Here is a 25,662-nt window from a genome sequence, read left to right as displayed (position 1 = left end):
TTTATTTAAAAACTTTTATTAAAAAATAATCAATTCAAATAACTTTATGTAGTATAACTGGTATCTATTAAATGTAGTCTCCATCAGCCACAATAACCGCCTCGATACGGGTACGGAACTAGGAGCATGCTTTTTCCACAAGCGCTGGGGGGAGGGAGCTTGGTTCATACTCGACGGATGGCAGCGATACAGCTGGTTTTGGTATTGTGGGATATCATGTTGATGTTCTCGATGTATGACAAAAGGAAGTAGTCCAGGAGGACAATGAGAGAAGGGTACAAAGTCGTACCGCTCTTCTGGGTCTCTTTGGACTTGTGGGCCAGCGCCAAGTCCTACTGTCTGTCTGCGGCCACTTGATTGTACCAGGGGATCACCATAGTCTTCAGCATATCTAGGTACATTTGGTGTTGACTGAAGACGACATCGAAGATGTGAGATGGCATGATGTGGCTCTCACTTGAAACCACACCAAAGGCAATAACCGTGTCCGGAAAATTTGTTGAGCTGTTTTCTCAAGCGTTGAACTACCCTTATTTGCATTTTGAGGGTGCTGGCAATTATCCTGTTGACATAACTTAGATCAGTAGAAAGCATGAGTGTAACATTGTGTCACATTAGAACCCTATATCTCTTGAGATTTGTACACAACTGGCCAACTAGTAGAGGGTCTGTGGCAAAAAAAATAAAATAAATAAAATAAAAAGCGTTTTCTTCAAACGTAAATAGAATCATGGCGACTTTTTTAGGGCGACAATTTTATCCTTCCACACACACACACACACGCACACACACATATATATATGTATATATATATATATATATATATATATATATATATATATAAACTAAGGAAAAATTAAGAATTATTAAACAGGGACAAAATAGTAGTAACTGTAAGTAGCGAGCAGAAAATTTATTGAAAAAATAGTTACCATTTTATTAATATCAAAATATAATGTATTTTGTCTTCGTGTTTATGTGTGGTGCTTGTGTATATAACTTCCTACCATATGGACTCCAAAACGACTGGGTAGATGTTTTTGAAATTTTCCACAAATCTACTTTTCGTGTCTATGAGTCTTTTTAGATTGTTTTTTTTTTATTAATTGGAATCCCTCGGGTAAGTATTAAGAATCGAAAAAATCCGATTAAAAATTAAAGTCTGATTTGGACCAAAGTCGAAGAGTTTTTACAACCCAATTAGATAAGTGCATTTTAGAATTTTTGAAACTATGGCAGATTTGTTGATCTTCATTTAAAACCACAGGCAATTCTGGTTTCCCTGGTAGTATATATATATATATATATATATATATATATATATATATATATATATATATATATATATATACATATATATTGTTATATAACAAGAATTTTGTCGAGACAGATTTCTAGAGTTAGCAAAATAATAATTACCTATTATAACGTTCATTTAAAGATCATTTTTCATTTTAAGAAACGTGTTTTAGAAGCTCTAGAGATATTAAAATTTAACACATATAATATTACTTAAATCCATAAAGCTGTATTCCAGCTGTCAAATGTAAATAATTTATTACTTTTAGCTGTGAGAGGAAGAAAACAAAAACAGAGGTGAACACACACATACATATATCTATATCTATCTATATCTATATATATATGCACGCACACACACATACACACACACACACACACACACACACACACACACACACACACACATATATATATATATATATAAGAGTAAAAGAAAAAATCTCAAAACAAACTTAGTCTAATACCATTATAAATTTATTTCGACTCTCAGTGCGAACCTCATCAGACGATACGAAACAGTCGGGTCTGTAGCAGAATTTAAAATGATAAGTTTACAGAGTTAGTATGAATTAAATGAAGAGATAGAAGATGGAGGTGAAGTAAGATGGAAAGAAGAAAGAAGACCCATTTGATTGAAAGAGGATAGTGTAGTAGAAAGATTATTCAGGTGGTAGAGGAGGAGAAGTATGATTTGACAAGAATGAAAGTCAGGTGGGGGACTTAAAGATCATTTAGGGAGACTCAAGTAAATGTTGTTTTTTTATTGCATTTTCACCCCAAACAAGGCATATTGCCACTTTGTTGTAGGGGGCTACTATCAGGGACATAAACATCAGGGGTAGTGTAGGAAGTTTGGCAATAAGATGTCGGTTCACGTTACACTTGAACTTCTGCATGTCAGTACAGTTGGGGAAGCAGGGACCCGGAAGGGACTTTCAAAGTCTAGCTGTTCTGGGGAAGAAACTGCTAGAGTAGAAGGCTCTCTTGCATCTAGGGATCTATACTGTGAAGGGGTGGGAGTTAGCTGCTTGTCGGGTTTGTCGGGGGTATTTACGTCTAGGGGGCACAAGTGCTTGCAGTTCGTCAGAGCAATCACCGTTAAAGTACTTGTAGAACAGGCAGAGGGATGAAGCATTTCGTCAATGTGACAGAGGCTGAAGTTAAGCTGACATTTCAGGACCTATCAGATTGGCGACTCTCTTTTGAACCTTGTCTAGGAGCGTGAGACTAGTGGCAGATGCAACAGCCAAAATATGACAACAATACTCCATACATAGGCAAATGGTGGCCTTATGGAGGTACATGATACTTTCAGGCGTTAATAGCTTTCTAGCACGGTAGAGAGAACCCACCTTCCTCGCAGCGGTCCTGGCAATGTTCTCAATGTAGTTGTTTCTCATGTTTCCTGTGAACGTTAGGCTGAGGAGTTTAAAAAATGTACTTTCAGATAAAGAGTCATTGGTAGAGAAGGTTTCTTGTAATTATTGAAGGAAACGTGTTTAGTCTTGGCTGCATTGAAGGTGACCATCCATTTTTGTCCCCATTCCACTACGGATCGGAGATCATCCTCTAGTGTTTCTGTCATTTCTTTAGATATGTGTTCATTTGTTTTCCTGTCGTGTCTGTCATAGAGCGTAGTGTCGTCAGCATACATACCCATCTCACAAACAATTTTGTCAGGGGGTAATTTATGAATATTAGGAATAACAGAGGTCCAAGGATAGACCCCTGAGGCATATTATTTAGATGTACGACTGTCACGGACAACCTGGATATTTCTCTTATCTAAGAAGGATGTAATTATGTTATGTATTCTTCCAGTGATGCCGTATGATCTGATTTTCTTGAGAAGACCCTCGTGCCATACCCTGTCAAAAGCCTTAGATATATCTGGGGCACTGCTCTACCCTCCTCCGCTTTGTCCAGTGACTGGTATATACGTTCTGAGATTACAGTTAGGATGTGTGCTGTGGAACGGACTTGCCTAAATCCATATTATTTGTCAGTCAGAAGTTTAGCATCTGTAAGGTGATGGACTAGAGCTTAGTTAATTATTGTCTCAAATATTTTGTCAAAAAGTGGGATGTTAGTCAGAAGTAGGAAGGAGTATAAAGAATTTCTGTATAACATAATATAATAAGATGCAAAGAATTAAATTAAGACAGAACGAAAAAAGAAACAATATAACAAGTAAAAAAATAAAGATAATAACAAATTAATCAAAAATACTGATAAATAAAAACGATAAAGATAATAAATAAACAGATAAACAAGGAAAATCCTTTTCGCTCTTTCATCCTCATTTCATCTCCCTGACCGCCTGTTTACACATTTAATTCATACTAACGCTGTAAGTTTATCACTTTTAAGTCAGCTACAGACCTGAGTGGTTCCTCTCATCTGATGAGGCCCAAACTAGGTCGAAATAAATTTATAATGCGATTAGACTAAGTTTGTGTTGGATTTCTTTTTTTACTCTTATGTATGCTCTGCTTTGCATTGAGTTCTCACAAGTAAGATTTCTTACAGCAACTACCTGAACTTTCTAGAACACACTCTTTCTCTCCTCGTTCTCTATTTTTCTTTCTCTTTCTCTCTCTTTATATATATATATACACACACACACACACACATATATATATATATATATATATATATATATATATATATATATATATACTAGAAAACTGGGTTAAGGCTTACTTTGAGTTCCCGTTTTCAATTTACATTTTAAAATGTCCATTTTTTTTTTACTTATAATAAAGAAACAAACGCATTGGGTGATAATGTAGAAATTAAGTCATGCATTTTTTACAGACGAGTAAAACTGTACTTGAACTAATTCCATTTTCTTTTCTATTTCAAATTTCAGTTGGACGCCCCCCTTTTCGGAATGCCAGGACGGAAGTACTATCTGAAGAGCCGGAATGACACGAAACTGAAAGCCTATGAGAAACTGGCCGTGCAAATGGCTATAGAGATGGGAGCTGATCCGAAACAGGCCGAGAAAGACATGGCGGACATTTTAGATTTAGAAATCAATCTTGCCAACGTACGACATATTTTTATCTTGCAATAGTGGATTCTTCGGGGACCCATATTCTCTACTAGTACCGAAACTTCTTTTAATTTCCACCATATCTCAGAACCATTTTAATTTATCAAAAAAAGGGTGTTTAATATGCGTCAGGGGTAACGGCCTGACCTTGTATTCTTATCATTGCTATATTATTTGCTTCTATTTTAAAACCCATTAGTCATCAGTTTTGACTGAGTTCTGTGTCTTTGCCTTCCGCCAGTTGTATAAATTATCCTTTATTTATTGAACTGCTTCACGTGAATTCGTCATTTGGTAATTTTGAACTAGTACGATCTACATTCCAAAGGTTATATCTCCTAATTTTTTTTATTCAACCCAAATAGATTAAAGGGGATTTCAAACTGCATTGCAATGATGACTGAACATGCCTTCATGACCTGAAAGTTTCATCTCTCCGTTTCAGATATTGACGGTGAGACTCTAAGAAAGCAACCCCTGTCATAGATGCGCGTCAGAAGCAGAGATACGTCATTGAATTCCTGGCAAAAGTTAATAGAAAATAGTGGTGACTATATAGACAAATACATTATGGATCATAAAAGGCGCTCATTTAAATGGTACCACTCTCGTCTTCGCAGCTCTTTAAATTTTGTGTTTAAAATTGTACTCTTTACTTTTGTAATGATTCTCGTATGACAAAGCGCGCTCCAGATGTCTGTGCACATCCAGCGTTCATCGCAGGCAAAAGTGCGTTGTGAATAGTGGTGAAAAATAAATTCTGCAGATCAAAAGGTCGCTCGTTTTAACGGTACCACTTTCGTCTTGTTAGTTCTTCAAACTTTTTGAGTTAAAATAATAGGATTTTTTACTTTTGGTATGATCCTTGTATTACAAAGCCTGCGCCCGACGCTAATGTACAGTTATCATTCATCGCTGGCAAACGTATTAAGAATGGTGGTGACTATGTAGAAGAATAAATTCTAAGGCAAAAAAATGTCGCTCATTTTAATGGTACCGGACTCGTCTTTGTGACTCTTCAACTTTTTAAGTTAAAAAATAGGCCTTTCTTTTGGAACGAACTTCGAATTTTTATTTTATACACGTGTTTTGACTGTTGCTCTACCACGTTCCGTGTTTATACACGTGTTTTGACTGTTGCTCTACCACGTTCCGTGTTTATAATTAGTATCAGTTATCTCATTTGTTGCCTCCAGTTGGCGTCTTTGCCAAAAGCTTGTGAAAATAGTTGGTACTAAGATGAATACATGTTTATATTTCTGGCGGTTAGAAACATAAATGAATAAATACGTTTTCATATAAAGTAGATATTCGAACCTATATATTAATACGATCTCTCGTGTGTTATTTCTATGTACGCTAGGATTTTGATTTTTTTTCAATGGAGGATAATAACACACAAACTTCAGGCGTCAAATCGCGTTGGTTTTATGAAGAAAGATACAACACTTTGATCTTAGTAAAAAGACCAAATAGCCATGAGTTTCTGTGACTTCATTTTTAAATGAATGAAAAATCTATAAATATATATAGTGTGTAGACGCATAGATTTCTTTTTTTTAAATAAATGATTTTAATTTTAATTTATTCATATCAATAATTTTGTGAGGTCTTCGTTTGCGCTTCACATATATAAAACGGAAATACATTTTACTCTTAATATATTCATATTATTTTGATTAATCGATAGCGTGTGTGTTATTTTGTGTGTCACGCTTACATCTTTTTTTTTCGACTGACTGTCGTAAAATTGTTATGACCTTCCATTTCTTGTAATAAATAATTTTACCAAGAATTCTTAATAAGTTTTGGTTTCGGTTTCGATTATAACTGAAGGAACTCAAACTCAAACTCTCTCTCTCTCTCTCTCTCTCTATATATATATATATATATATATATATATATATATATATATATATTCATAAGCTTTGGTTTCGGTTTAAATAGAAGCTAATGCACCAAAGTCATATAGATATGTTTTTTATTTTTGAAATGACAACTTATAAGAATCAATCGCAAATTGACTCTATAATAATATATACGAAATATGCATAAATTAAAATATCTTATTTAAGTATATTTTACGACCTGGCTACACTAGGCATCTCTGCTAGCTTAGATAAATAATTTTGCATTTTTAACAAAAGAGCTACAATAATATCACGGCTTTTCCATTTACGCGGAACACCCACAGAATGGCAACATCAATATATTACATATGAAAGAGTCCGTTGTGGAATTTCTACAGCTCCCGCTAGTTTCTATTATTAGTTTTAGCGTTTTCTTGCCATTTTAATGTTTTTATTTTGCTGTTATTGCTAAAGGTTAAGTGTTGCTCTCTGTTGACTTTGTGTCAGCGTCTCTACAGCACAATTGCAAATTTATGAGTTTCGGTTTCTACCTTGATGCGCAATCATTTCACTTGTGGATGTGAAAGTAAAGTTTTATAGATTTCACAATGTTCCAAAAAATATATCACTTATCTACATTTATCTCAAGTTTCTAACTAATACTTAAATAGACGCGTTCATAAGGAAACACTATTTAAATATTGGATTTCTACAGTATTCGATTTCACGTTGCGCCCTTTTCAATTATGTTGTTTTGTCAACGTATCAATAGCATTATTCGGAATTTATTTACGAACGATACATAGTAACACTAGTCCCAACCCGTATATCCATTTCTACTGTGTGTGCTACATTGACTTCATTCGAAAAAAAAATATGCGACATGTCTGCTAATGCATTCATCTTGCATTTTTTTTTACAAAGTGGTCACCACTTATCAAGGCCCGGAAACCACTCAAGGATAAATGTTAATGAGTGTACGGTGTCAATAGAAAACTTGGTCACACTGGACTTTAAGACAACCATACTTTAGTTAGCTGGAAAGCAGGAAAGTGAAACAGAGTTCCACAGTCATGCAGTTCTAAAAAAAAGCTTTGTTCATAAATATCTACGTTTATGCTTAGGCACAGGTAAAGAGTGGGGGAAATTATTTATAATGGTTTCAGATAGACGAGTGTTTTTCATGAAAATCAGGTAAGGTGGCACCATAGATTGGAAATCAGACGAGCACTTCATTAAGAAAATAATAAATCTTTTTACTTCTTTATCATTTATTTATTTATGAAGTAATCGTCACTGACTGCTCATAAAAATACCTAGTGTTCCTGCAATCTGAGTGACAGCAACTCTTTTATCCCAACAGCTGCTGACCATTTCTTTCACGCTGACTTCTTTGGGATTTGATTCGAAATAAACATCTTCTAGATCGCAATACGTTCCGCACACATCCAGTGGAGGTGTGGTTAATACAATCCCTCCTCAGTCTATCCATCCTGATATTTAATGACCATTTTTATGGTTGTGCCATTACTTTTTCTTCCTTTTTATTCATTTCTTTTTGGTAGTGTCTAAAGTGCAGATGTCTTACATTTGGAGTTCCGTTGGTTTTACATGTTTTTTTTCAACTTCCATGCGGTCAGTGAACGTTTGTAATTTATGTGTATAATCTTTAGAATTTGAGGAATTTTCCTTAAGATTAGATGTCATTATCAATGCGGCCTGCTGTATGTTTTCGCTCTGTCCAATTTCTCCTGATGATATTTCGATCTCCTTCATTACTGATCGAAGTGTTTATAGGATTACTGGAATCATAGTAAACTTTTTTCAATTTTTTGTCAGGTTCCAGCCAATTACTTCGCTTTTCTCCCCTCTCGTTGATATTTTCCATGTAGACTGCTCGGACGGTAAAATGTACGAATAGGTATTATTTTCATTCTTGCTAACTATAATAACATCCGGTCTCTTTGTGGTTCGATGCGTTTATCCGTTTGTACCTTTATGTCCAAGAGGATTTTTTTATTTTCGTTTTTCAGCATTATCTCTAGTTTGTGTCTATACTATGTGTCCGCATGTTCAAAATGCAGTCATTTTCATATTCCCCAGTATATTGCATTCCTCACAAAATCGTACCTGTTCCTTGTCTTGCGGTTAGTTTGCTGTGTTCTCTTTTATGTAATTTACTGTTTCGTCTCTTTGTCCATATAGTCTGCATTTACGGTTTTCTTAGATTTTTGTCTATTTTAGTGCCGCTATAAGTTAGTTCTTATTGCATTCTTCTGTGCATCTGTCAGTAGCAATTCCTGTCCGTAGCTATGTCTAGTTTTTTTTTCGTAATTCTCTTCTCTTATACTATTACTTCTCATTTCTTCATTTTTGTTTCCTGTTTCTTTTATTATTATTATTGACAGCATCTCTTGCAGCGATAATCACTCATTCTATATTCTGAGTTATATATCTTTTAGCGGTTCTCTTCTTTTTCTATAATTTTCATGTAGAGTCGGTAAACTTTATCTTTTGGCATAGTGCATTGTGCATAGTCATAAGTTTCCTAGTATTCTGGTCAACACGACTAATTCTCTTTGTCTTACCTATGAATGCATATCTTACTAGTTATACTGCTAAGTGTTTATTCTTATACTAGATTAGTGTTATAATATTAAAATTTTAATAATTTTCTTGTGCTTCTCAGGCATTCTTTTTCAAACTTCTCTCTTATTTCTGTTCAGTTGATTCCATATCTTTCAAATATGTGACTGTATTATGTTCATTAAGTTAGCAGATCCAATCCACTATCTCCAGTTTTCCTCGTGTAATTTCAAACAACGCATCCGAAGTTCCCTTACAATGTCTTAGTTGGAATTTCCTCTTCGCCCATTTCCCCCCTCTTCTTCTTATTATTATGTTTATTATTGTTACTCACTAGGAGTTTTCACACGAGCTATAATCAAAAATTCTTTTTTAGAACAACCTGTAGCGTTCCCTGAAGTCTGAGTGTCAACAAATCTCTCCAGATTTTCAATAATCACTACTTCTGTTGATGTGTTTGCAAATACGTTTGCGTCATCACAATAACCGTTTACCATTGATTTTTCGTTGGTATAAACCACTAGTCTTTACTGGAATTTGGGTTGCACTAACTCCCCAAGGTCTCAGTCTTCCTCGAACTTATCCAATGGAAGTTTAGTCAGTGCTTTCTTACCTCGGTATTTCCATCCTCCATGGCTCTCCTGAATTATTTGGCGTGACGTCAGTTTATGCTGACATTACATATTGTGCTGAGGATGTTAACTTACAATTATACCGTTTCAGTTATCCTGATTCCATGTGCTTTACATATGTGTCAGTTTCTATATGTTCAGCTCAAAGGCATTAGTTTTTACATTCAGGAGTTTGTCTTAATATTTCAGCTATTAGTGTTATTGCTATTCGTTGTCTCTTCTCTATCATCCCCCTAGTTACAATTTCGTCCATTCTTTTTTTGAAGTTTGCAAGATTGTTCTTAGTTCTCCTACTATTAATGGTGTTTGCTTGACTTTTTTCATATTCCATACCACTTTGAGCTCTCTAGCCAATTCCCTGTATTAGCTACGCTTTTCTGTTTCCTTGATATCCACCCTGTGGACTACTGGTACGGCGAAATCTACAATCTAGCAGTAATTTTCCTTCTCGTTAACTATTACGACATCCGGTCTTCTTACTTGGATAGGTTTATCTGCTTGTATATCCATGTCCCATACGATTTTTTTACTTTTGTTTTCAAGTGCTGCTGCCTTTTTGTGCTTGTACCATTTGTCAGTATGTTAAAGATGTAGTTGTCTTCATAATTTCCGGTGCATTTCCTTCCACCACTTTTTTTTACACGGTGGTCACCACTAATCAAGGCCCGGAAGCCACTCATGGATAAGGGTTATTGGAAGTACAGTACGTTAGTGTGGAGATTTGATGAAGTGTTTACTTAAGGGGGCGGTTCATTAGGAATTTGTTAACGTTGGACTTGAAGACATCCAAGTTGTAGTCCGGTGGGAAGCAGGCAGACGGAACAGAGTTCCACAGGCGTGCAGTTCTAAGAAAGAAGCTTTGTTCATGGAATCCATGTTTTGATTTAGGCACAGATAAAGAATGGGGGAAATTGTTCACAGTGGATTCAGCTAGACGGGTGTTTTTCGTGAAAGATTGGCGAGGGGGGACCTAAGATTGGAGTTCAGACGAGCACCTGCCATGGAAATAACGATAAAACAAGGAAAGGCTCGCAACGTCTCTTCTGTGGGAGAGAGGTTGCAGGGTGGAGAAAAGTGTATCCTCCACTAAGCCACGTCAAGGCAGGATAGGCTGTTTTTAGCAGCTCCTACCCAGATATGGCAGCAGTATTCCATCCTTGGACGCACTTGGCTTTTATATAGATAGAGAATTGTATCAGTAGTGAGATATCTTCTAGAGCGGTAGAAGGATGCCACCATCTTTCCAGCGACCTTGGCAACAGACTTGATGTACGTGTTCTATTTCAGATCAGGAGTAAAGGACAAACCCAGAAGCTTGTCAAAACACGAGGCTTCTCCCAGGCGATCGTGTCTATTCTTATATTCTTTATGGACTAGTTTGCTGCATTCGCTTATTATATCGGTAATTGTTTCGTCTCTTTGTCTACAGAGTCTGCATTTACTGTTTTCTGTAGTCTTGTAGATCCTTGTTTTGATGTGCTTTGTTCTAATAGTGTAATCTTGTGTGGCTTTTAGTAGAAATTTAGAGTTGCTATTAGTATTTTTCACATTGTAGATGAACTTGTTATAGCCCTGCAGTTGCTGTGGAGGTTTCTTTTGCTGTGTCTTTTTGCACCAGGGTAGTGCTACCTTTAGTCATCGATTCTGGAACGTCTGCTTCATGGATGCATCTTTTCAGGTTCTGACTTAACCTTTCGTGTAGTGCTGTAAATTTTATTATTATTATTAATCTTCTTCTTCTTCTTCTTCTTCTTATTATTATTATTATTGTTGTTGTTGTTATTATTGTTATTATTAATATTACTACTTACTTACTTACAATTCATTATCAATGATTTGTTACGCACATTAACCGGTAGTGTCCCCGGGACTCTCACTTCAAAATCACATTCCGTTATTGCAATTTACCATTAGTTTTCTTTGGAATTTGAGTTGCAACAAGTCTTCTTCGGGTTCCATTATTTTTCATCTCTTTCCACTGGATTAGTGCTTTCTCATTTCAATCTTTTCATTCTCCTTGATCTTTCACAACCATATTGTATGACACCATCACACTTGTGTACTGATAAGTTTATGTGACATTCTAATCCACTCTAGTGGTTGTAATCCCTTTAGTTTCGTGTAACGATCAATCTGTGTTTCTACTTGCGTTTAGAAGTTTATTAAATTATTTGAATATGTGAACTGCAAAACCATTGTTGAATCTATTGATACACACAGGCTTTTCATGATTATTCAGTTTTAATTGTTTGCCCTTGATTTTACTAAGATTTAAAACAAAGGTAAATTTATGTTGATTCTGAAATTGTAATAACATTCGGACGACTGTTACGATTGCTCCTAAAATTCAATCGTGAAAATTTAATTCTCTTTCAAGTGAGGTCATATGACAGTTTAGGGGTCTGAATGCTTGTATTTATTAAAGAGTCAAAAGACTTTTCAATAACATGAACTCATCATAGTAGTATTAAAACCTAAAAAAAAATAATTGCTAAAACGTTAAATTCTTCATTCGTTTTTAAACATAATCAATGCTTAAAACTTATGAATTTTCGTAAAATAATTTAATATGAGTATTCATGTAAATCATATGTAAAATAATTTAATATTATGTTACGAATTTAAAACTTATAGGTAATTTTTATGGATTCAATTTCTAATCAAACTTTCAGCGTGTTGTAGATAGGAGCAACATCGGGTCGATCAACTAGTAAAAAATAAACACGGAATTTTTTTTAACAATTCTGCGGAGTGTAAAGAGAGTAGAAAGAAACTTTTGGTTTACGTTCGGCAGCCTCACTTGCGTTACTTTATCTTTTAGTCCTCACATTCTATGTTGGATGTTTCTCACAAAGTGGGACGAATGGTTATTATCTAGGTCAGAACCTATCCAACACTTATCGTTTACTAACCTTACACGTTGAAGAAGTATTTCATTTTTATTTTTTCATTCCTTATATCAAGTGGTTTCATGCCTTGTCTGGAGCGATTTACATGAAAAATTAAAAGTAAAAGTTACGTACATTTATAACAGTTGCAGTTTTGTTATTGATAATAAAGATTAGTTTGTCAACAGACAAGATTCAAGAAACCTTATCGTGATTATTCCGACATTTGTTGAAAGTGTAAGAATTTAGTTAAGGAGATTTTTATAATCTATTAGTTATTAACAAGCGGCGTCTTTATGTTGAAATGAACTCGTTCTTTATCCGCTCAACTCGTAATTTTTTATAGAAATAAATAGTCTAATTTACTTACTTTTAAAAAGCTGTTTCGAATGGAAATTATGTATTCACTATAAAACGGAATCTACAGCGTTTACTTTTTCTAAATGAAGTTAAAAAAAAAAGCTGAATGTTTGAATTACGAATTGAAAATTGATTTCAACAATGGCGCACATACAGCACTCCCAACGAAACATGCGAAAGACAAGTGTATCAGTTAATAGAAGTACAGTCCCATTCGTAAGTATCCACTATTTAAGATTCGTGTTTAGGAATTAAAATGACAGTATGCTCTCTTCAGAGGTTCGCCACATGTTTGAGAACAGAGCTTCCGCTATGAAGCGAATGTTACGTTATGTCAACTTGTGTGCGAACAAGTTATTTTTTATTTACTTGCTCGATAATCTTTCGGTAAATGTCATTTGACAGGGAGATTAAATCTTATTTCCCTCAATACGAACGCATGATATTCCCAAATGTTCACTCATCTCTTACTGATTAGACTCAACATTGCTTAACTTCTGTAATTTAAGGTTCAGACAGAACTACGGATAAATACCTTTGCAGAGATTAGAGGACATATAAGAACCATTATGGCCACATTTCATATACTGGTTTTCTCCTTTAATATTGAATAATAATTTATCTTTTTGTTACTATTTATTTTTAATTTTTCCAAGGAAGATAATTACATAAAAACGTCAGGCATCAAATCGCGATGGTGTTATGAAGACATATACTACACTTTGATTCAAGCAAAAATATAAATAGCCATAAAATGTTCCTTTGATTGCATTTTTAAATGAATGAAAAATATACAGATATATAGTGTATCAAAACATTTTTTAAATAAATAATTGTAATTTTAATTTATTCATACCAATAATATTGTGGGGTCTTCATTCGTGCTTGACATTTATAAAACGGAAATACGTTTCATTCAATATATTAATATCAATAATGCTTTGCTTCATTCCAATAACATTGTGAGCTCTGTTATTGCGCTTGAAATTTTTAAAAGGCATTACGTTTTACTTTGAATCTGTTCATACGAATAATATTTGAATGATAATAAACTGTTCAAACACAGTTGGTCTATTATTATCTATAGATTAATACCGTAATACTTTTAACGAACGTTCGTGTGTCAGGGATTCTAGATAATAATTTTTTTGGATCTGGAGATCCTATTTATTAAAAATAGAAAAGAATGGTTAGCATATTACGAGCAATAAATTGTTATACAGATACACTAATTTAATGTTCGTAGTATTTTATCGCCTTCTATTCTCCTTTTTAATAAATAGAATCTCCCGATCACCGAAGACCTAAGGTAAAAAAAAAAATGCTAATAAAAAAATAATGTCACTTTTGGGTCGTACATGAAAGTAAAAGATACCTTGATCTTTTAGCTAGGATCCAAAGGTAGTATCTGTTCTATCTAAACATAGTATAATGATATCGTGGATTTTCCGTTCGCACCGAGCATCCATACAATGAAAATATGTTACAGACTCCTATAAGGACATTGTATATAAACCGTAATAACCATATATATATATGGTTATTACGGTTTATATACATATAAATACGTTTATAATACGTTTATAATACGTATATAAATACGTTTACAGTTTTAATAAAAGAGATATAATAAATCACGGATCTCCATTCACGATGAACGCTCACATTTACACCCATTTACACACCTTCCTAGTATTATAATTTGATTCTTCGAACAACTGTTTCCATCTTGGGTTTATTTTCAAAACGTTCAGGGCGATGTAACCTTACAACTTCTTCAGGTATCCTGTCGAACTCGGAAATCTTTCTGTCGAACTCGGAAATCTTTCTGTCGAACTCAGAAATCTGGTCGAAATTTCGAATAGACGAGGTATATCATGCTTCTGTTTGTATTCGGAAGTTACATTGACCGAAACGTTCTGAAAATAAGGTATTTAGGTTGGTGTACCAATTGTATACGGTGTGTATATTATTGGTTGAATTATACTTTCATTTTATGTTGAACGTGTATGCATGTTGTTTAATATGTTGATATGCTTACCACAATGTGTGGTCATTAATTTTATATAAGGTATAGACTTGACGAAATATATAGAAAAATGATAAAAGTATTAACGCGAAAGGGACTTTGGCCTAAATATCTTTTTATCGCCAGTAATAAATAAAGGTATACTTGGGGACACTAATCCTCAATACTTGTCCAACAGTAAAGAAAATGAGAACACTAGTCCAACGAACTCTAAGAAAAACTAATAAACAATCCACATCTCAAAAATTCAGAAACGTGATACTTGAACAGACGTTTATAGTTTCAAGAGTTGGTTTCATAATTTCCGAAAAAAAAAGATCGCATTACCTTTTTGATTTAACCTACTATAAAACATTTAAAAAAATGGCTTCCAAACTTTTCTTAGTATTATTAAACCTATTCTTAAATAAAAAGTCCAATTCGTATTCTCATAGGAAAACATTCCTTACAAACAATTTGTTTTCCTAAATATTTACCATAACCAAAGTAAATTGCGGTGTAGCTTTCTAACAGAGTCAAGCAATGTTTTTAATGTTTTCATTACTGACTGCTGACAGATTTGATCCAACGGATGCCAGAAGAGTTCTTAAAAATATCATCAGATGATCGCTAAATCACTGCATTCGCTATTGCTAACATATTTGATCCCATGATAAAATATTGCATAATTAATTGCTTCAAAAAGTTTCGGATATAATACATCACTGATTGTTAATAGACTGTGTACTAACATATTATGTCAGATATTGATCAGAGTCTACATCAGTAATCGCTAACAGTCTACATAGTGTAGGAGCTAACATATTGTAACGTGTGTTTACATATTGTAACATGTATTTACATATTGTAAAATGTGTTTGCATATTGCAACAAGTGATTGCAACAATATTTAATCGTGTGATGCGATTTCATCAGTGCGTATTCGAACAAGCAATTTTAAATTCATATTATTTTGATCCTTCGGAATACTGATCTCATCATGAGTGATATTTTAATAACGTTCCGGTCGATGTAACCCCCGACTTTCTTCAGGTGTATCTTCTGAATTTGGGGATCTTTCTATCAAACTCGGGAGTCTTTTTGGAAATTTGAACGAAATGCTATATTTAATGCAAAGGAGTAGCATGCTTCCCTTCTGTACGTCATGACTAGGTAGAACTGCGAAGTAATTTTAACACAATATTAGAACCGTTATATATATATATATATATATATATATATATATATATATATATATATATATATATATTCAAATCGGCCTCATGTTAAAAACCCACTTTTTCGTCAGTCTCCCAATAATTTATTTTTCTTTTTATAATAATAACTCGAATTAACTTTTTCTCTTTGTACCCATTTGTGAATTATTTCAACGGAATTCTGTCTTTTCGATGACCTTGAAACTTCTTCTATTAACGGCACACCTTTGGATTTTTTACATCTGAGTCTTCCACTTTTACCAGCTTTTTTGATTTTACTGTCCTTGGATAATCCACTCGTCACTCGAATATCCATCCACGTGAAATCATTTTTATCCCCCACTTTCTTCTGCTTCACTGTTTTTTTTTTTAATTCTACGCAGATATGGTCTACGGCTTACTTGCAGTTTAAATACTTTGCAAGCAAATTCCGATTCCGCATTTTGCTAACTCCTCTCCTCTGATATGAGAAGGAAAGTTTATTTGTGGAACTCACAGATTAATCCACTTCATTTGTTTCCTTTTTGAAAAATATATGTTTTTAACTCTTGTTTATCAACCATATTTTATTAATTATATATATATATATATATATATATATATATATATATATATATATATATATATATATATATATATATATATATAAAAAGCTGAACGTGTGTGTATGGTCACGAATAGGCTCCTATATGGTTGACTATTATAGAAAACTGATCACATATAATGATAGAAGATATCTCGCGGCACAGGAATGGGTCTGTTTGATCTGGCATAATGATGATTCATTAAATCTTGGGGTCTGCGTACGCGCATTGTCCACAAAGTATGGAAACAAAAAAATAAAAAATAATGTTTACAAGTGTTTTTGATATAGATGTACATAATAATACTTTGATAAGTATGTTTTAACTTAAATAGGGATGGTATAATTAAATTGTGGGGTCTGCGTTCGCGCCTGGCCCCCATATAATGGAAATAGGCACAAACTTTAATAAAGACTTTTCATATCTATCTGCGTAAGTATACTTTGATAATTATGTTTCAGTTTGAAGAAATATGAATTTGTATGTTAGTATATAGCTATGTATTTTTCAACCAATATTTTGAAACATGTATATATATATATATATATATATATATATATATATATATATATATATATAACAACAATTATATTCTATTAAAAATTTTGTCTTTAAAATCTTTGGATTCAGCATTAAATAACCTGAAAAGGGTGGATATGCCGTAAAACAAAAACAACCAACCAACATATATATATATATATATATATATATATATATATATATATATATATATATATATATATATATGGTGCGGTCGATAGACATTCGAATATCTAACGTGTTTTAATAGTCTATAATTAATTAATGTATTCGTTATTCATACATGTGTCGAGAAAGAGGCCATCTAAAGAAGAACGATAACTTAATATTATTAGCATGTATTTTTAACTAAAAATCATGAAAAGATGTTATTGTTTTAAATTTGCTAGCATATTACTCATTATTAAAAAAAATTGCAATTATATTTGAAATCCCATGCAGTGAAAGGTAGTAAGAATGTACAGAAAAAAAAAAAAGATTAAAGGTTCCTAAAATTTATGCTAGTCTTAAAGGACACGTGACGTAGTCGATGGTGGGCTTGGTAGAATTTAGTTGTCAGTTGTCCCTTTCGGAAAATTGAAGGTCTAAGGTCTAATCCTTAGGGTGATCGACACTTAAAATGCAATTGCGAATCCAAATAATAGAAATGTCAAATTATTTCATTCTAATATTCACTGATGAAATCAATTACGTAACATGAATAAATGTTGTAACAATCATGTGTGTAACAGAGTGCGAATGCACATACGCAAGTGCGTACGAAATGACGTCACTGGCAAAGAAAAAGACTATTAATAGAAAAAGAGATGAAGATCACGTTAGTGACGTGGATGACGTTCGAGATCAGGTTAAAGATAACGTTAGAGACGTGGATGACGTTCGAAAGCGCGTTAGAGACGTGGGTGACAGCCGTAACGAGAAGTCATGCATGGTGAGAGAATGAGAAAATAAATGTTGTTGTTATAACCGGAAAAGCGAGCTGAAGTTTTTTCCTATTCTTTCTCTACTTTGAGACTGAGGCTACAGCGTGTTGGGTAAGGTTACACGTGTTACAATCTGTAAGCGCATGTTACAATTTGCTTGTAACATATGCTTACAGATTACACGTGTATATAATAAAAAAATTCAGAAACACAATAATTTAAAATTATTCAACAATCTCGTTTATCACTAAATTATATATATATTTTTTTTGCAAATCTAAAGGATAGTTTCTGTTACATTTTGTAAAACTGATTGAATTGACGGTGAAATAATAAAACTAGGACACAATTACATGAAGGTAATAGAAAAAGAAAGAATAAAAAAAGGTTTATTAAATGTTGATGAGATATTAAATGCGAAGATGAGACGTTGTTTAGCGTTAACTGTGTGCTTTTATTGTTTCAGATTAGCACGTCGAATGAAGATCGGCGGGATAATGAGAAGCTGTACAACAAAATGACCGTTAAAGATCTTTCTGGAAACTTCACGGGTGTAAGTATAAAATAATACATTATTTATACCAGTTGAACAGCTGTAAGTAAAAATACAGTCTTTCTGTTTAAATTACAATTGTTTAAAACTATTATGTCTTTCTTTTCACAGCATAAAAAATCCTCTCAAATCGTAGACTTTGCTCTTCCAGCTGACCACAGGGTGAATATCACAGAAAAGACCAAAAGTTCCGCCTACATCATAATAATCGTATACATACCATTAGAGACAAACTTACAGATTAATCACGAACAATCTATTGCAAACTTCCAAACGAAACACCAAATGCATCCTCGTTTCCTCCATTTTAAGACGCAGCAACAAAAGAAAAATGTGAAACTAAACTCATTTTGAGAGTCAAGACTCACGTCTGAGAATTGAACAAAGATTTAGAACTTCACATAAACTGCTTAACAAAATTTTCCTACACACAAAGGACGCGTCTGTTCGGGGGGGGGAATAACTTATCTTTTCTCATTTTTTTCTATTCCGATGCTTTTACTTTTTTCTTCAAAGTTTCACTTTATTCGTATTCTCACTTTCGTATATAATATGCACTGCATTTTACCATTCTCGATGTATTCTCTATTTGCGCAAACGCACACACACTATATATATAGAGAAAATAAAAGGAACAAATCGTATTATGTGTTCATCAACGTTTCGTCTTTATTTCGAGACGAAACGTTGATGAACACATAATACGGTTTGTTCCTTTTTATTTTCTCTATTTTGTCGGAATACTATTTCCATCATTTTCATCACACTATAAGTATGTAGATGTCCTCAAATAGCCAGAACGCATATCAAATTCATACCCACTTGTCACAGTCAATCTATGCGTGAAAAAAAGGTATTATCCATTTGCTTTCCCTCTTTGTCCAGAATGTTTCAAATTATATACCTTCATCCATGAAAATGGGTAAAAGAAACCTGTTTATTGCTTGTCAGGATAATGCTGAGGTTTTTGTTTTTTTAGTATATCCATCTATGTTGCCCTGCCTCTTTCTCGCTCTTCTTCTCTATTCCTCTCCTCTCTCTCACACTGTTACACTTTAACCGTGTCGTAACATTTTAACCACACGACCCCACTCGTTGCCTTGTACCATCGCCGGAATAAACAAACATGGAATGGCATGGGAAAAGGCGACTCAACGTTTTTTAAGTGAATACAAAAAGTATTTATTCGTGGTTCGTCCAATAATAACGCATTTCATTATCTTTCTGAAAGTATCTTTCCCGCCACCTGACGTCGTCCATATGTTATGTAGCGGTATGTGTACCTAACGGGTGTTTTCTGTACGCGTGTATATATATACTGCATATAATGGTTGTACCAAATTATGCGGAGTTTACGTTGTCGGTGGTAGGCTTAATCTTAAAGACGTATAAATTGTGCTATGGTGCTGATACAAAATGATAAAGTGAGCGTATATACAATATATTTACAGAAGGGGAGAAACAATTGCATGTACAAACGAATGATTGTACATGACGACGAGAGGGACACAAGATGTTGATGAATAACAAAGATAGTGTATATCATAGTGGTCTATATAATAGATCGTTTGTACATTTTAGATGTTGGTTGACGATGATATGTTTAACAGTTGTGGACAGTTCATGAAAAACAGTTAATTTTAAACGTCGAATAAACACATATCCGGTTGTTCAAAGACGAAATGACGCAATATTTATATATGTATATATTTATTCTCTAATTCCGGCCGGACATGTTTTGTGATTACAACGTTCTGTTTACGTTTTTAAAATACGCCGCTTCCTAGCGTCATAAGAGAGTCCTGTCTGGACTGTCTGACGTCTCCTATCCAACTCCAATCTTTTAACTCTAACAAACCTGTATATATTAAAACTAGTCCTTTGTGTTTACGTCATTCGGCTACACAGAAACCTAACAAGTGACTTTTTAGTCACGTTTTCTCTGGCCAAATTTTTTGTTTATACCTAGGTTTTAACACATTTTGTTTATGCATTTGACATTCAACCTCACTGATAAGCATTATTTGTCCTTGTAACACAATCTAATTTTCATACCGATAATCATAATAATGTTATTTCATGAAAGTAACTTCTTTAAATAAAATCTAAGTTTTAATGATAACATTTGATCTTACAATCGACTATTAGCAAGGTCGGCTCGGTATCTTTCGGGAGGCATATATATAACAAATAGCCAGCCCTTTCTCACTCTCGGCTTCAAACGCCCATCTTTCCAGGTCGCAATTTGCTTCTCTTTTTGCTCGAACACATGCTGTTCTTTTTCTCCTCCTTCCCGTGACGTCAACGCGTGCAAACTTGCTTAATTTGCTTATGTGTTAAGGTGGCTGCTGCTACTAATATTTTCGCTAGTCAGCTATCCTACAGCTGCTGATTTTCTCATACGCGCTGTTACACTTCTCTCTCTCTCTCTCTCTCTCTCTATATATATATATATATATATATATATAAACATATGTGAATGTATGTGTGTATATGCATATATATGTGTGTGCATATGTATATGTAAGTGTATGTGTGTATCTAAGTTTATGCATATGTATATATGCATATATGCGCGTATCTATATATGTGTACACACATATATATATATATATATATATATATATATATATACATTAACATCTTTATGGTCCACTGAAATTTTAGAAAATTTCACAACATCATCAACGTTCCTGGTCTCTTTACATGCGAGGTTTTAACTAAAATTTCGTTCTTGCTCGATGGTTGATTAAGAATAATGAGTTTGTGAAGCCAGTTTAATATATAAAAAAGACAAAATCCAAAAGTAATCTTGCACTCTCACTATATCTTTGCTCTCGAACACTTCTCTTTCACTATTTCTACAGCTACACGCTAAATAATATTACTACATGTATGTGTATTACCTTTTAATGACCTATATCAACCTTTATATAGTTTCGTTTCTTTATTTCAACAAATAAAAAAAGTGACAGAAGCAAGGGTTGTAAATACCGAATCAACTTGGAACGTAGTATTAACCGAAATACATTGAGAGAGTATGAGAGTAATAGAGAGAATTTTAGTAAGAGATGTGTTACCTTGTGAGTCAATTGTAAAATTTCGGCTAATTATAAAAATAATTGGAAGATTTTCAAACATAACTCAATCCCGAAATTGAGAAATATATATTTTATTATGTATTTGGCGTGATACAAATATATTGGTAAAACGGATTAAAGAACAATACTTTTTTTAAAATTCAATTTTCACCCCAAACAAGGCACAGTGCCACTTTGAAGCAGGGGGCTACTATCAGGGACTTAATTTGCAGAGGCATTATGAAGGGAGATGAGTAGAAAGATGTTTGTTCACATTACACTTGAACTTCTGCATATCAGTACAGTTGGGAAAGCAGAATCCCGGAAGGGAGTTCCAAAGACCTGCCGTTCTGGGGAAGAAACTATTGGAGTAAAAGGCTTTCTTGCCCCTAGGGATATATACTGTAAAGGGATGAGACTTACTAGCTTGTCGTGTTTGTCGGGGGTAGTTACGTCGAGGAGATACAGGTGTTTGCAGTTCGTCAGAGCATTCACCATTAAAGTATTTGTAGAACAGGCAGAGGGATGCAACATCTCGTCGATGGGACAGAGGCTGAGGCCTAGATGACAGTTCAGGACCTATCAGGTTGGCGACTCTCTTTTGAACCCTGTCCAGGAGCGAGAGATAAGCAGCAGATGCACCAGCCCAGATGTGACAACAGTACTCCATACATGGGCGAATGGTGGCCTTATAGAGGTACAGGATACTTTCAGGCGTAAGTAGTTTTCTAGCACGGTAGAGGGAGCCAACCTTCCTTGCAGCAGCATTGGCAATGCTCTCAATGTATCTATTCCCGTTCATATTCCTTGTAAACGTTAGGCCGAGGAGTTTGAACGAAGTACTTTCAGGCAATGTGTTCTTGGCCATTGCTATTGGTGGTAGAGAAGGCTTCTTGTAGTTATTGAAGGAAACAAGTTTAGTCTTAGCAGCATTGAATGTGACCATCCATTTTTGTCCCCATTCCACTACAGATTGGAGGTCGTCCTCTAGTGTTTCTGCCATTTCCTTGGATATGTGTTCATTTGTTTTTCCCTCATATCTGTTATAGAGAGTGGTGTCATCGGCAAATATACCCATCTCCGATACAATTTTATCAGGGAGGTCACTTATGAATATCAGGAATAATAGAGGTCCAAGGATAGCCCCCGAGGTACTCCCGCATTTATGTCATATTATTTAGATGTACGACCGTCGAGGACAACTTGAATTTTTCTCTTACTTAAGAAGGATTTAATTACATTATGAATTCTTCCAGTGATTCCATATGATCTAATTTTCCTTAGAAGACCATCGTGCTATACCCTGCCAAAAGCCTTAGATATATCCAGGGCTACCGCTCTACCCTCCCCTGTTTTGTCCAATGAACGGTATATACGTTCAAAAACTATAGTTAAGATATCTGCTGTTGAACGGGCTTGCCTGAATCCATATTGTTTGTCAGTCAGGAGTTTAGCAGCTGTTAGGTACTGGACTAGGGCTTGATTAACTAAGGACTCAAATATTTTGGCGAAAAGCGGGAGGAGGCTAATGTGGCGATAATTTAGTGGGTCAGTTCTTTCACCAGAATTCTTGAAGACTGGTACCACAGAGGCGGTTTTCCAGCAGTCGGGAAAGCAAGATTCGCCAAGGCATTTATTGTAAAGTTTGGAGAGAACTGGAGCAACCTCGGCAGAGCATTTTTTTTAATAGCACAGCCGGGATGAGATCTGGTCCACATGCTTTTGAGGTGTCTAGGTTTTTTATAATAGCATGTACCTGAGAAGGGGTGATTTTCAAATCGTCTAGTGTGGCGTCTGTTCGTAAAGGAAAATCAGGGAGGGAGTGGTGTATCGGGTCCAGTGTGGAGTTTGAGGCAAACCGACTGGCAAGCAGATTAGCCTTGTCAGTTGCCGTGCAAGCAACCTCATGATTGTTTGATAGTGGGGGAATAGTTGACTGTCCATTATTTACTACGCTACATACTATGATTTCTCTATACTCACACAGCTGAATTTGATGATGGCGATTAGCGCAAAATACCGTCTCCTCAAGAAAAAGCATCACTAGTTTTACATTATTGAATCATTAAGTTATTGAGACATTTATCGACCATACGATTTCAAGAGAATCGAAATATATCCATACCTTTCTAGTTATATAATAGTCTCGACGAAATTTGAACACAGTATATTAAGTCTAGAGTCCACGCCTATAAACGTACCCATTCTGTTTACGATGGGCGTGCAATAAGTAATGCCCCTAACCTACTTCCCATAGGAGTAGAGCAACGAAACTTGACCACATTTATTAGTCTTTCTCTACATAGGAACCACCCAGATTTATGCATTTCTCCCATCGTTTGATGCAGCTCTGAAGATCGTTTTTGTAGAACACCCCAGGTTGGTCCTCCAACCACGACGTGACTTCAGAAATCAAGGCTGTATCATCTGGGAAATGCTTTCCTTTCAAAAACAACTTCATGGCTGGGAAGAGGTGAAAGTCAGAGGGTGCAAGGTCTGGAGAGTAGGGAGGGTGGGAGAGGATTTCATATCACACGCCCGTGCTTCTGATCTGGCGACATGCGAGTTGTAGACCGAAGCGTTGTCCTAAAGGAGGAGGGTACCTTTGCTGATCTTGCCCCGCCTCTTGATTTTGATAGCTTCCCTTAATCTACTGAAAAGTGAAGCATAATAGGCTCCTATAATTGTGGTACCCTTTGCCAGAAAATCTGTCATCACTACTCCGTCCTGGTCCCAGAGGACTGTGAGCATGACCTTCCCAGCGGAGGGCTGCACCCTTGCCTTATTCGGAGGTGGTGAGTCCAAGTGCTTCCACTACATTGACTGGGCTTTGGTCTCTGGATCATAGTGATGGACCGAGGTTTCATCCTGTGTAATCAGTCTTTTGAAAGACTTTGACTCATCTTCTTGGCACATCTCCAAATTCATCCTCGAGAACTTGACGCGTTCTCGCTTCTTGAATGGTGTGAGCAACCTAGAAATCCATCTGGCAGACACCTTATGCATATGCTAATGGTCATGAATAATAGTCTCCACAGACCCTGTACTAATCTTGACATCTTGGGTGTAGTTGGCGAATAGTAATGCGCCGATCTTCCAAAATGGCAGCCTCAACTTGACGGACAGATGACTCATCAATGGCAGAAGGGAGGGGCGACCAGGTCTGGGAGCTGTTTTCACGGACTTCCGGTTATGTTTGAATTCACGATGCCAGCGTTTTACAAGGTCATATGATTGGGCATTATTGCCATAAGTTTTTTTTATTTCATAAAAAGTTTCCTGTGGTGTGCGTCCTTTCAAATACAAAAACTGGATCACTGCTCGACATTCAACAGGCTCCATTCCACACCTGACTCAGTTCAAACACCTGTAAAACAGAAACCACAATTAGTTCAGAGCTGTAATTTGCCACATTACCCGTAGAGATATAAGTCATTGCACATGCAAAATTTCAGCTAAATTAGACAATTGAAAGTTGGTCAGGGGCATTACTTATTGAACGCCACCCGTATCGCTATAATAATTGAACACATAACATTGGAAAATGACCAATATATCAGTTACCTCCCTTTCTACCTGGAAAGATAAATGGGCACTTCTTAATAACGTGGCCACGCGACTGGAGTTAACAGTGAAACAGACATTGGGCAATCACCAATTGCATTTTCCATTAGCCAGCATGTCCTAAGTCCAATAGAATTGATAAATGAAAAACACTCGAAACAAATAACGGTTTAAACAGAGTAGGACGACTTACTCTACCAAGGCTTGATAGTATGGTCTACTGTAAGGATTAATGGGATGGAATGGAATTGAAGTAAGTTTTATTACTTACTGGGGCGGTTGAGAGAGCTGCTTTTAAACAGATTTATATATCCCTCTCCCTTGTTGTTGCTTTTAACAAAATGTACATCTATACGTTTAATGATATTACTATATATGGTGATATACTGGTTACTGACGTATTTCAATCTTTATAGCTTTTCATTTCTTTGTTACGATTTTTAAGTTAAATAAGAGAGTGACGGAAGAGAGGGTGATAGACACCGTATAAAAGAAGAAAGTGGGATTAAAACAAATA

At 35.0% G+C, this 25,662-nt stretch overlaps 1 protein-coding gene across 1 annotated transcript in view; it reads left to right on the top strand.

Moving 5' to 3' along the window:
* The window catches only part of LOC145266706 (neprilysin-1-like), a 348,933-nt gene that overhangs the window by 183,240 nt on the left and 140,031 nt on the right, over window positions 1-25,662 (top strand). The window contains exons 6-7 of the mRNA XM_080122633.1: window positions 4,175-4,354; window positions 18,415-18,501. Of these exons, the coding sequence (XP_079978759.1) occupies window positions 4,175-4,354; window positions 18,415-18,501 (267 nt within the window). The remainder of the gene's footprint in view (window positions 1-4,174; window positions 4,355-18,414; window positions 18,502-25,662) is intronic.

The sequence above is a fragment of the Euprymna scolopes genome, chromosome 4, assembly GCF_053919585.1.
Source record: "Euprymna scolopes isolate OS-2025 chromosome 4, ASM5391958v1, whole genome shotgun sequence".
Classification (NCBI taxonomy): Eukaryota; Metazoa; Mollusca; class Cephalopoda; order Sepiida; family Sepiolidae; genus Euprymna; species Euprymna scolopes.
This window is presented reverse-complemented; position numbering and strand designations above follow the sequence as displayed.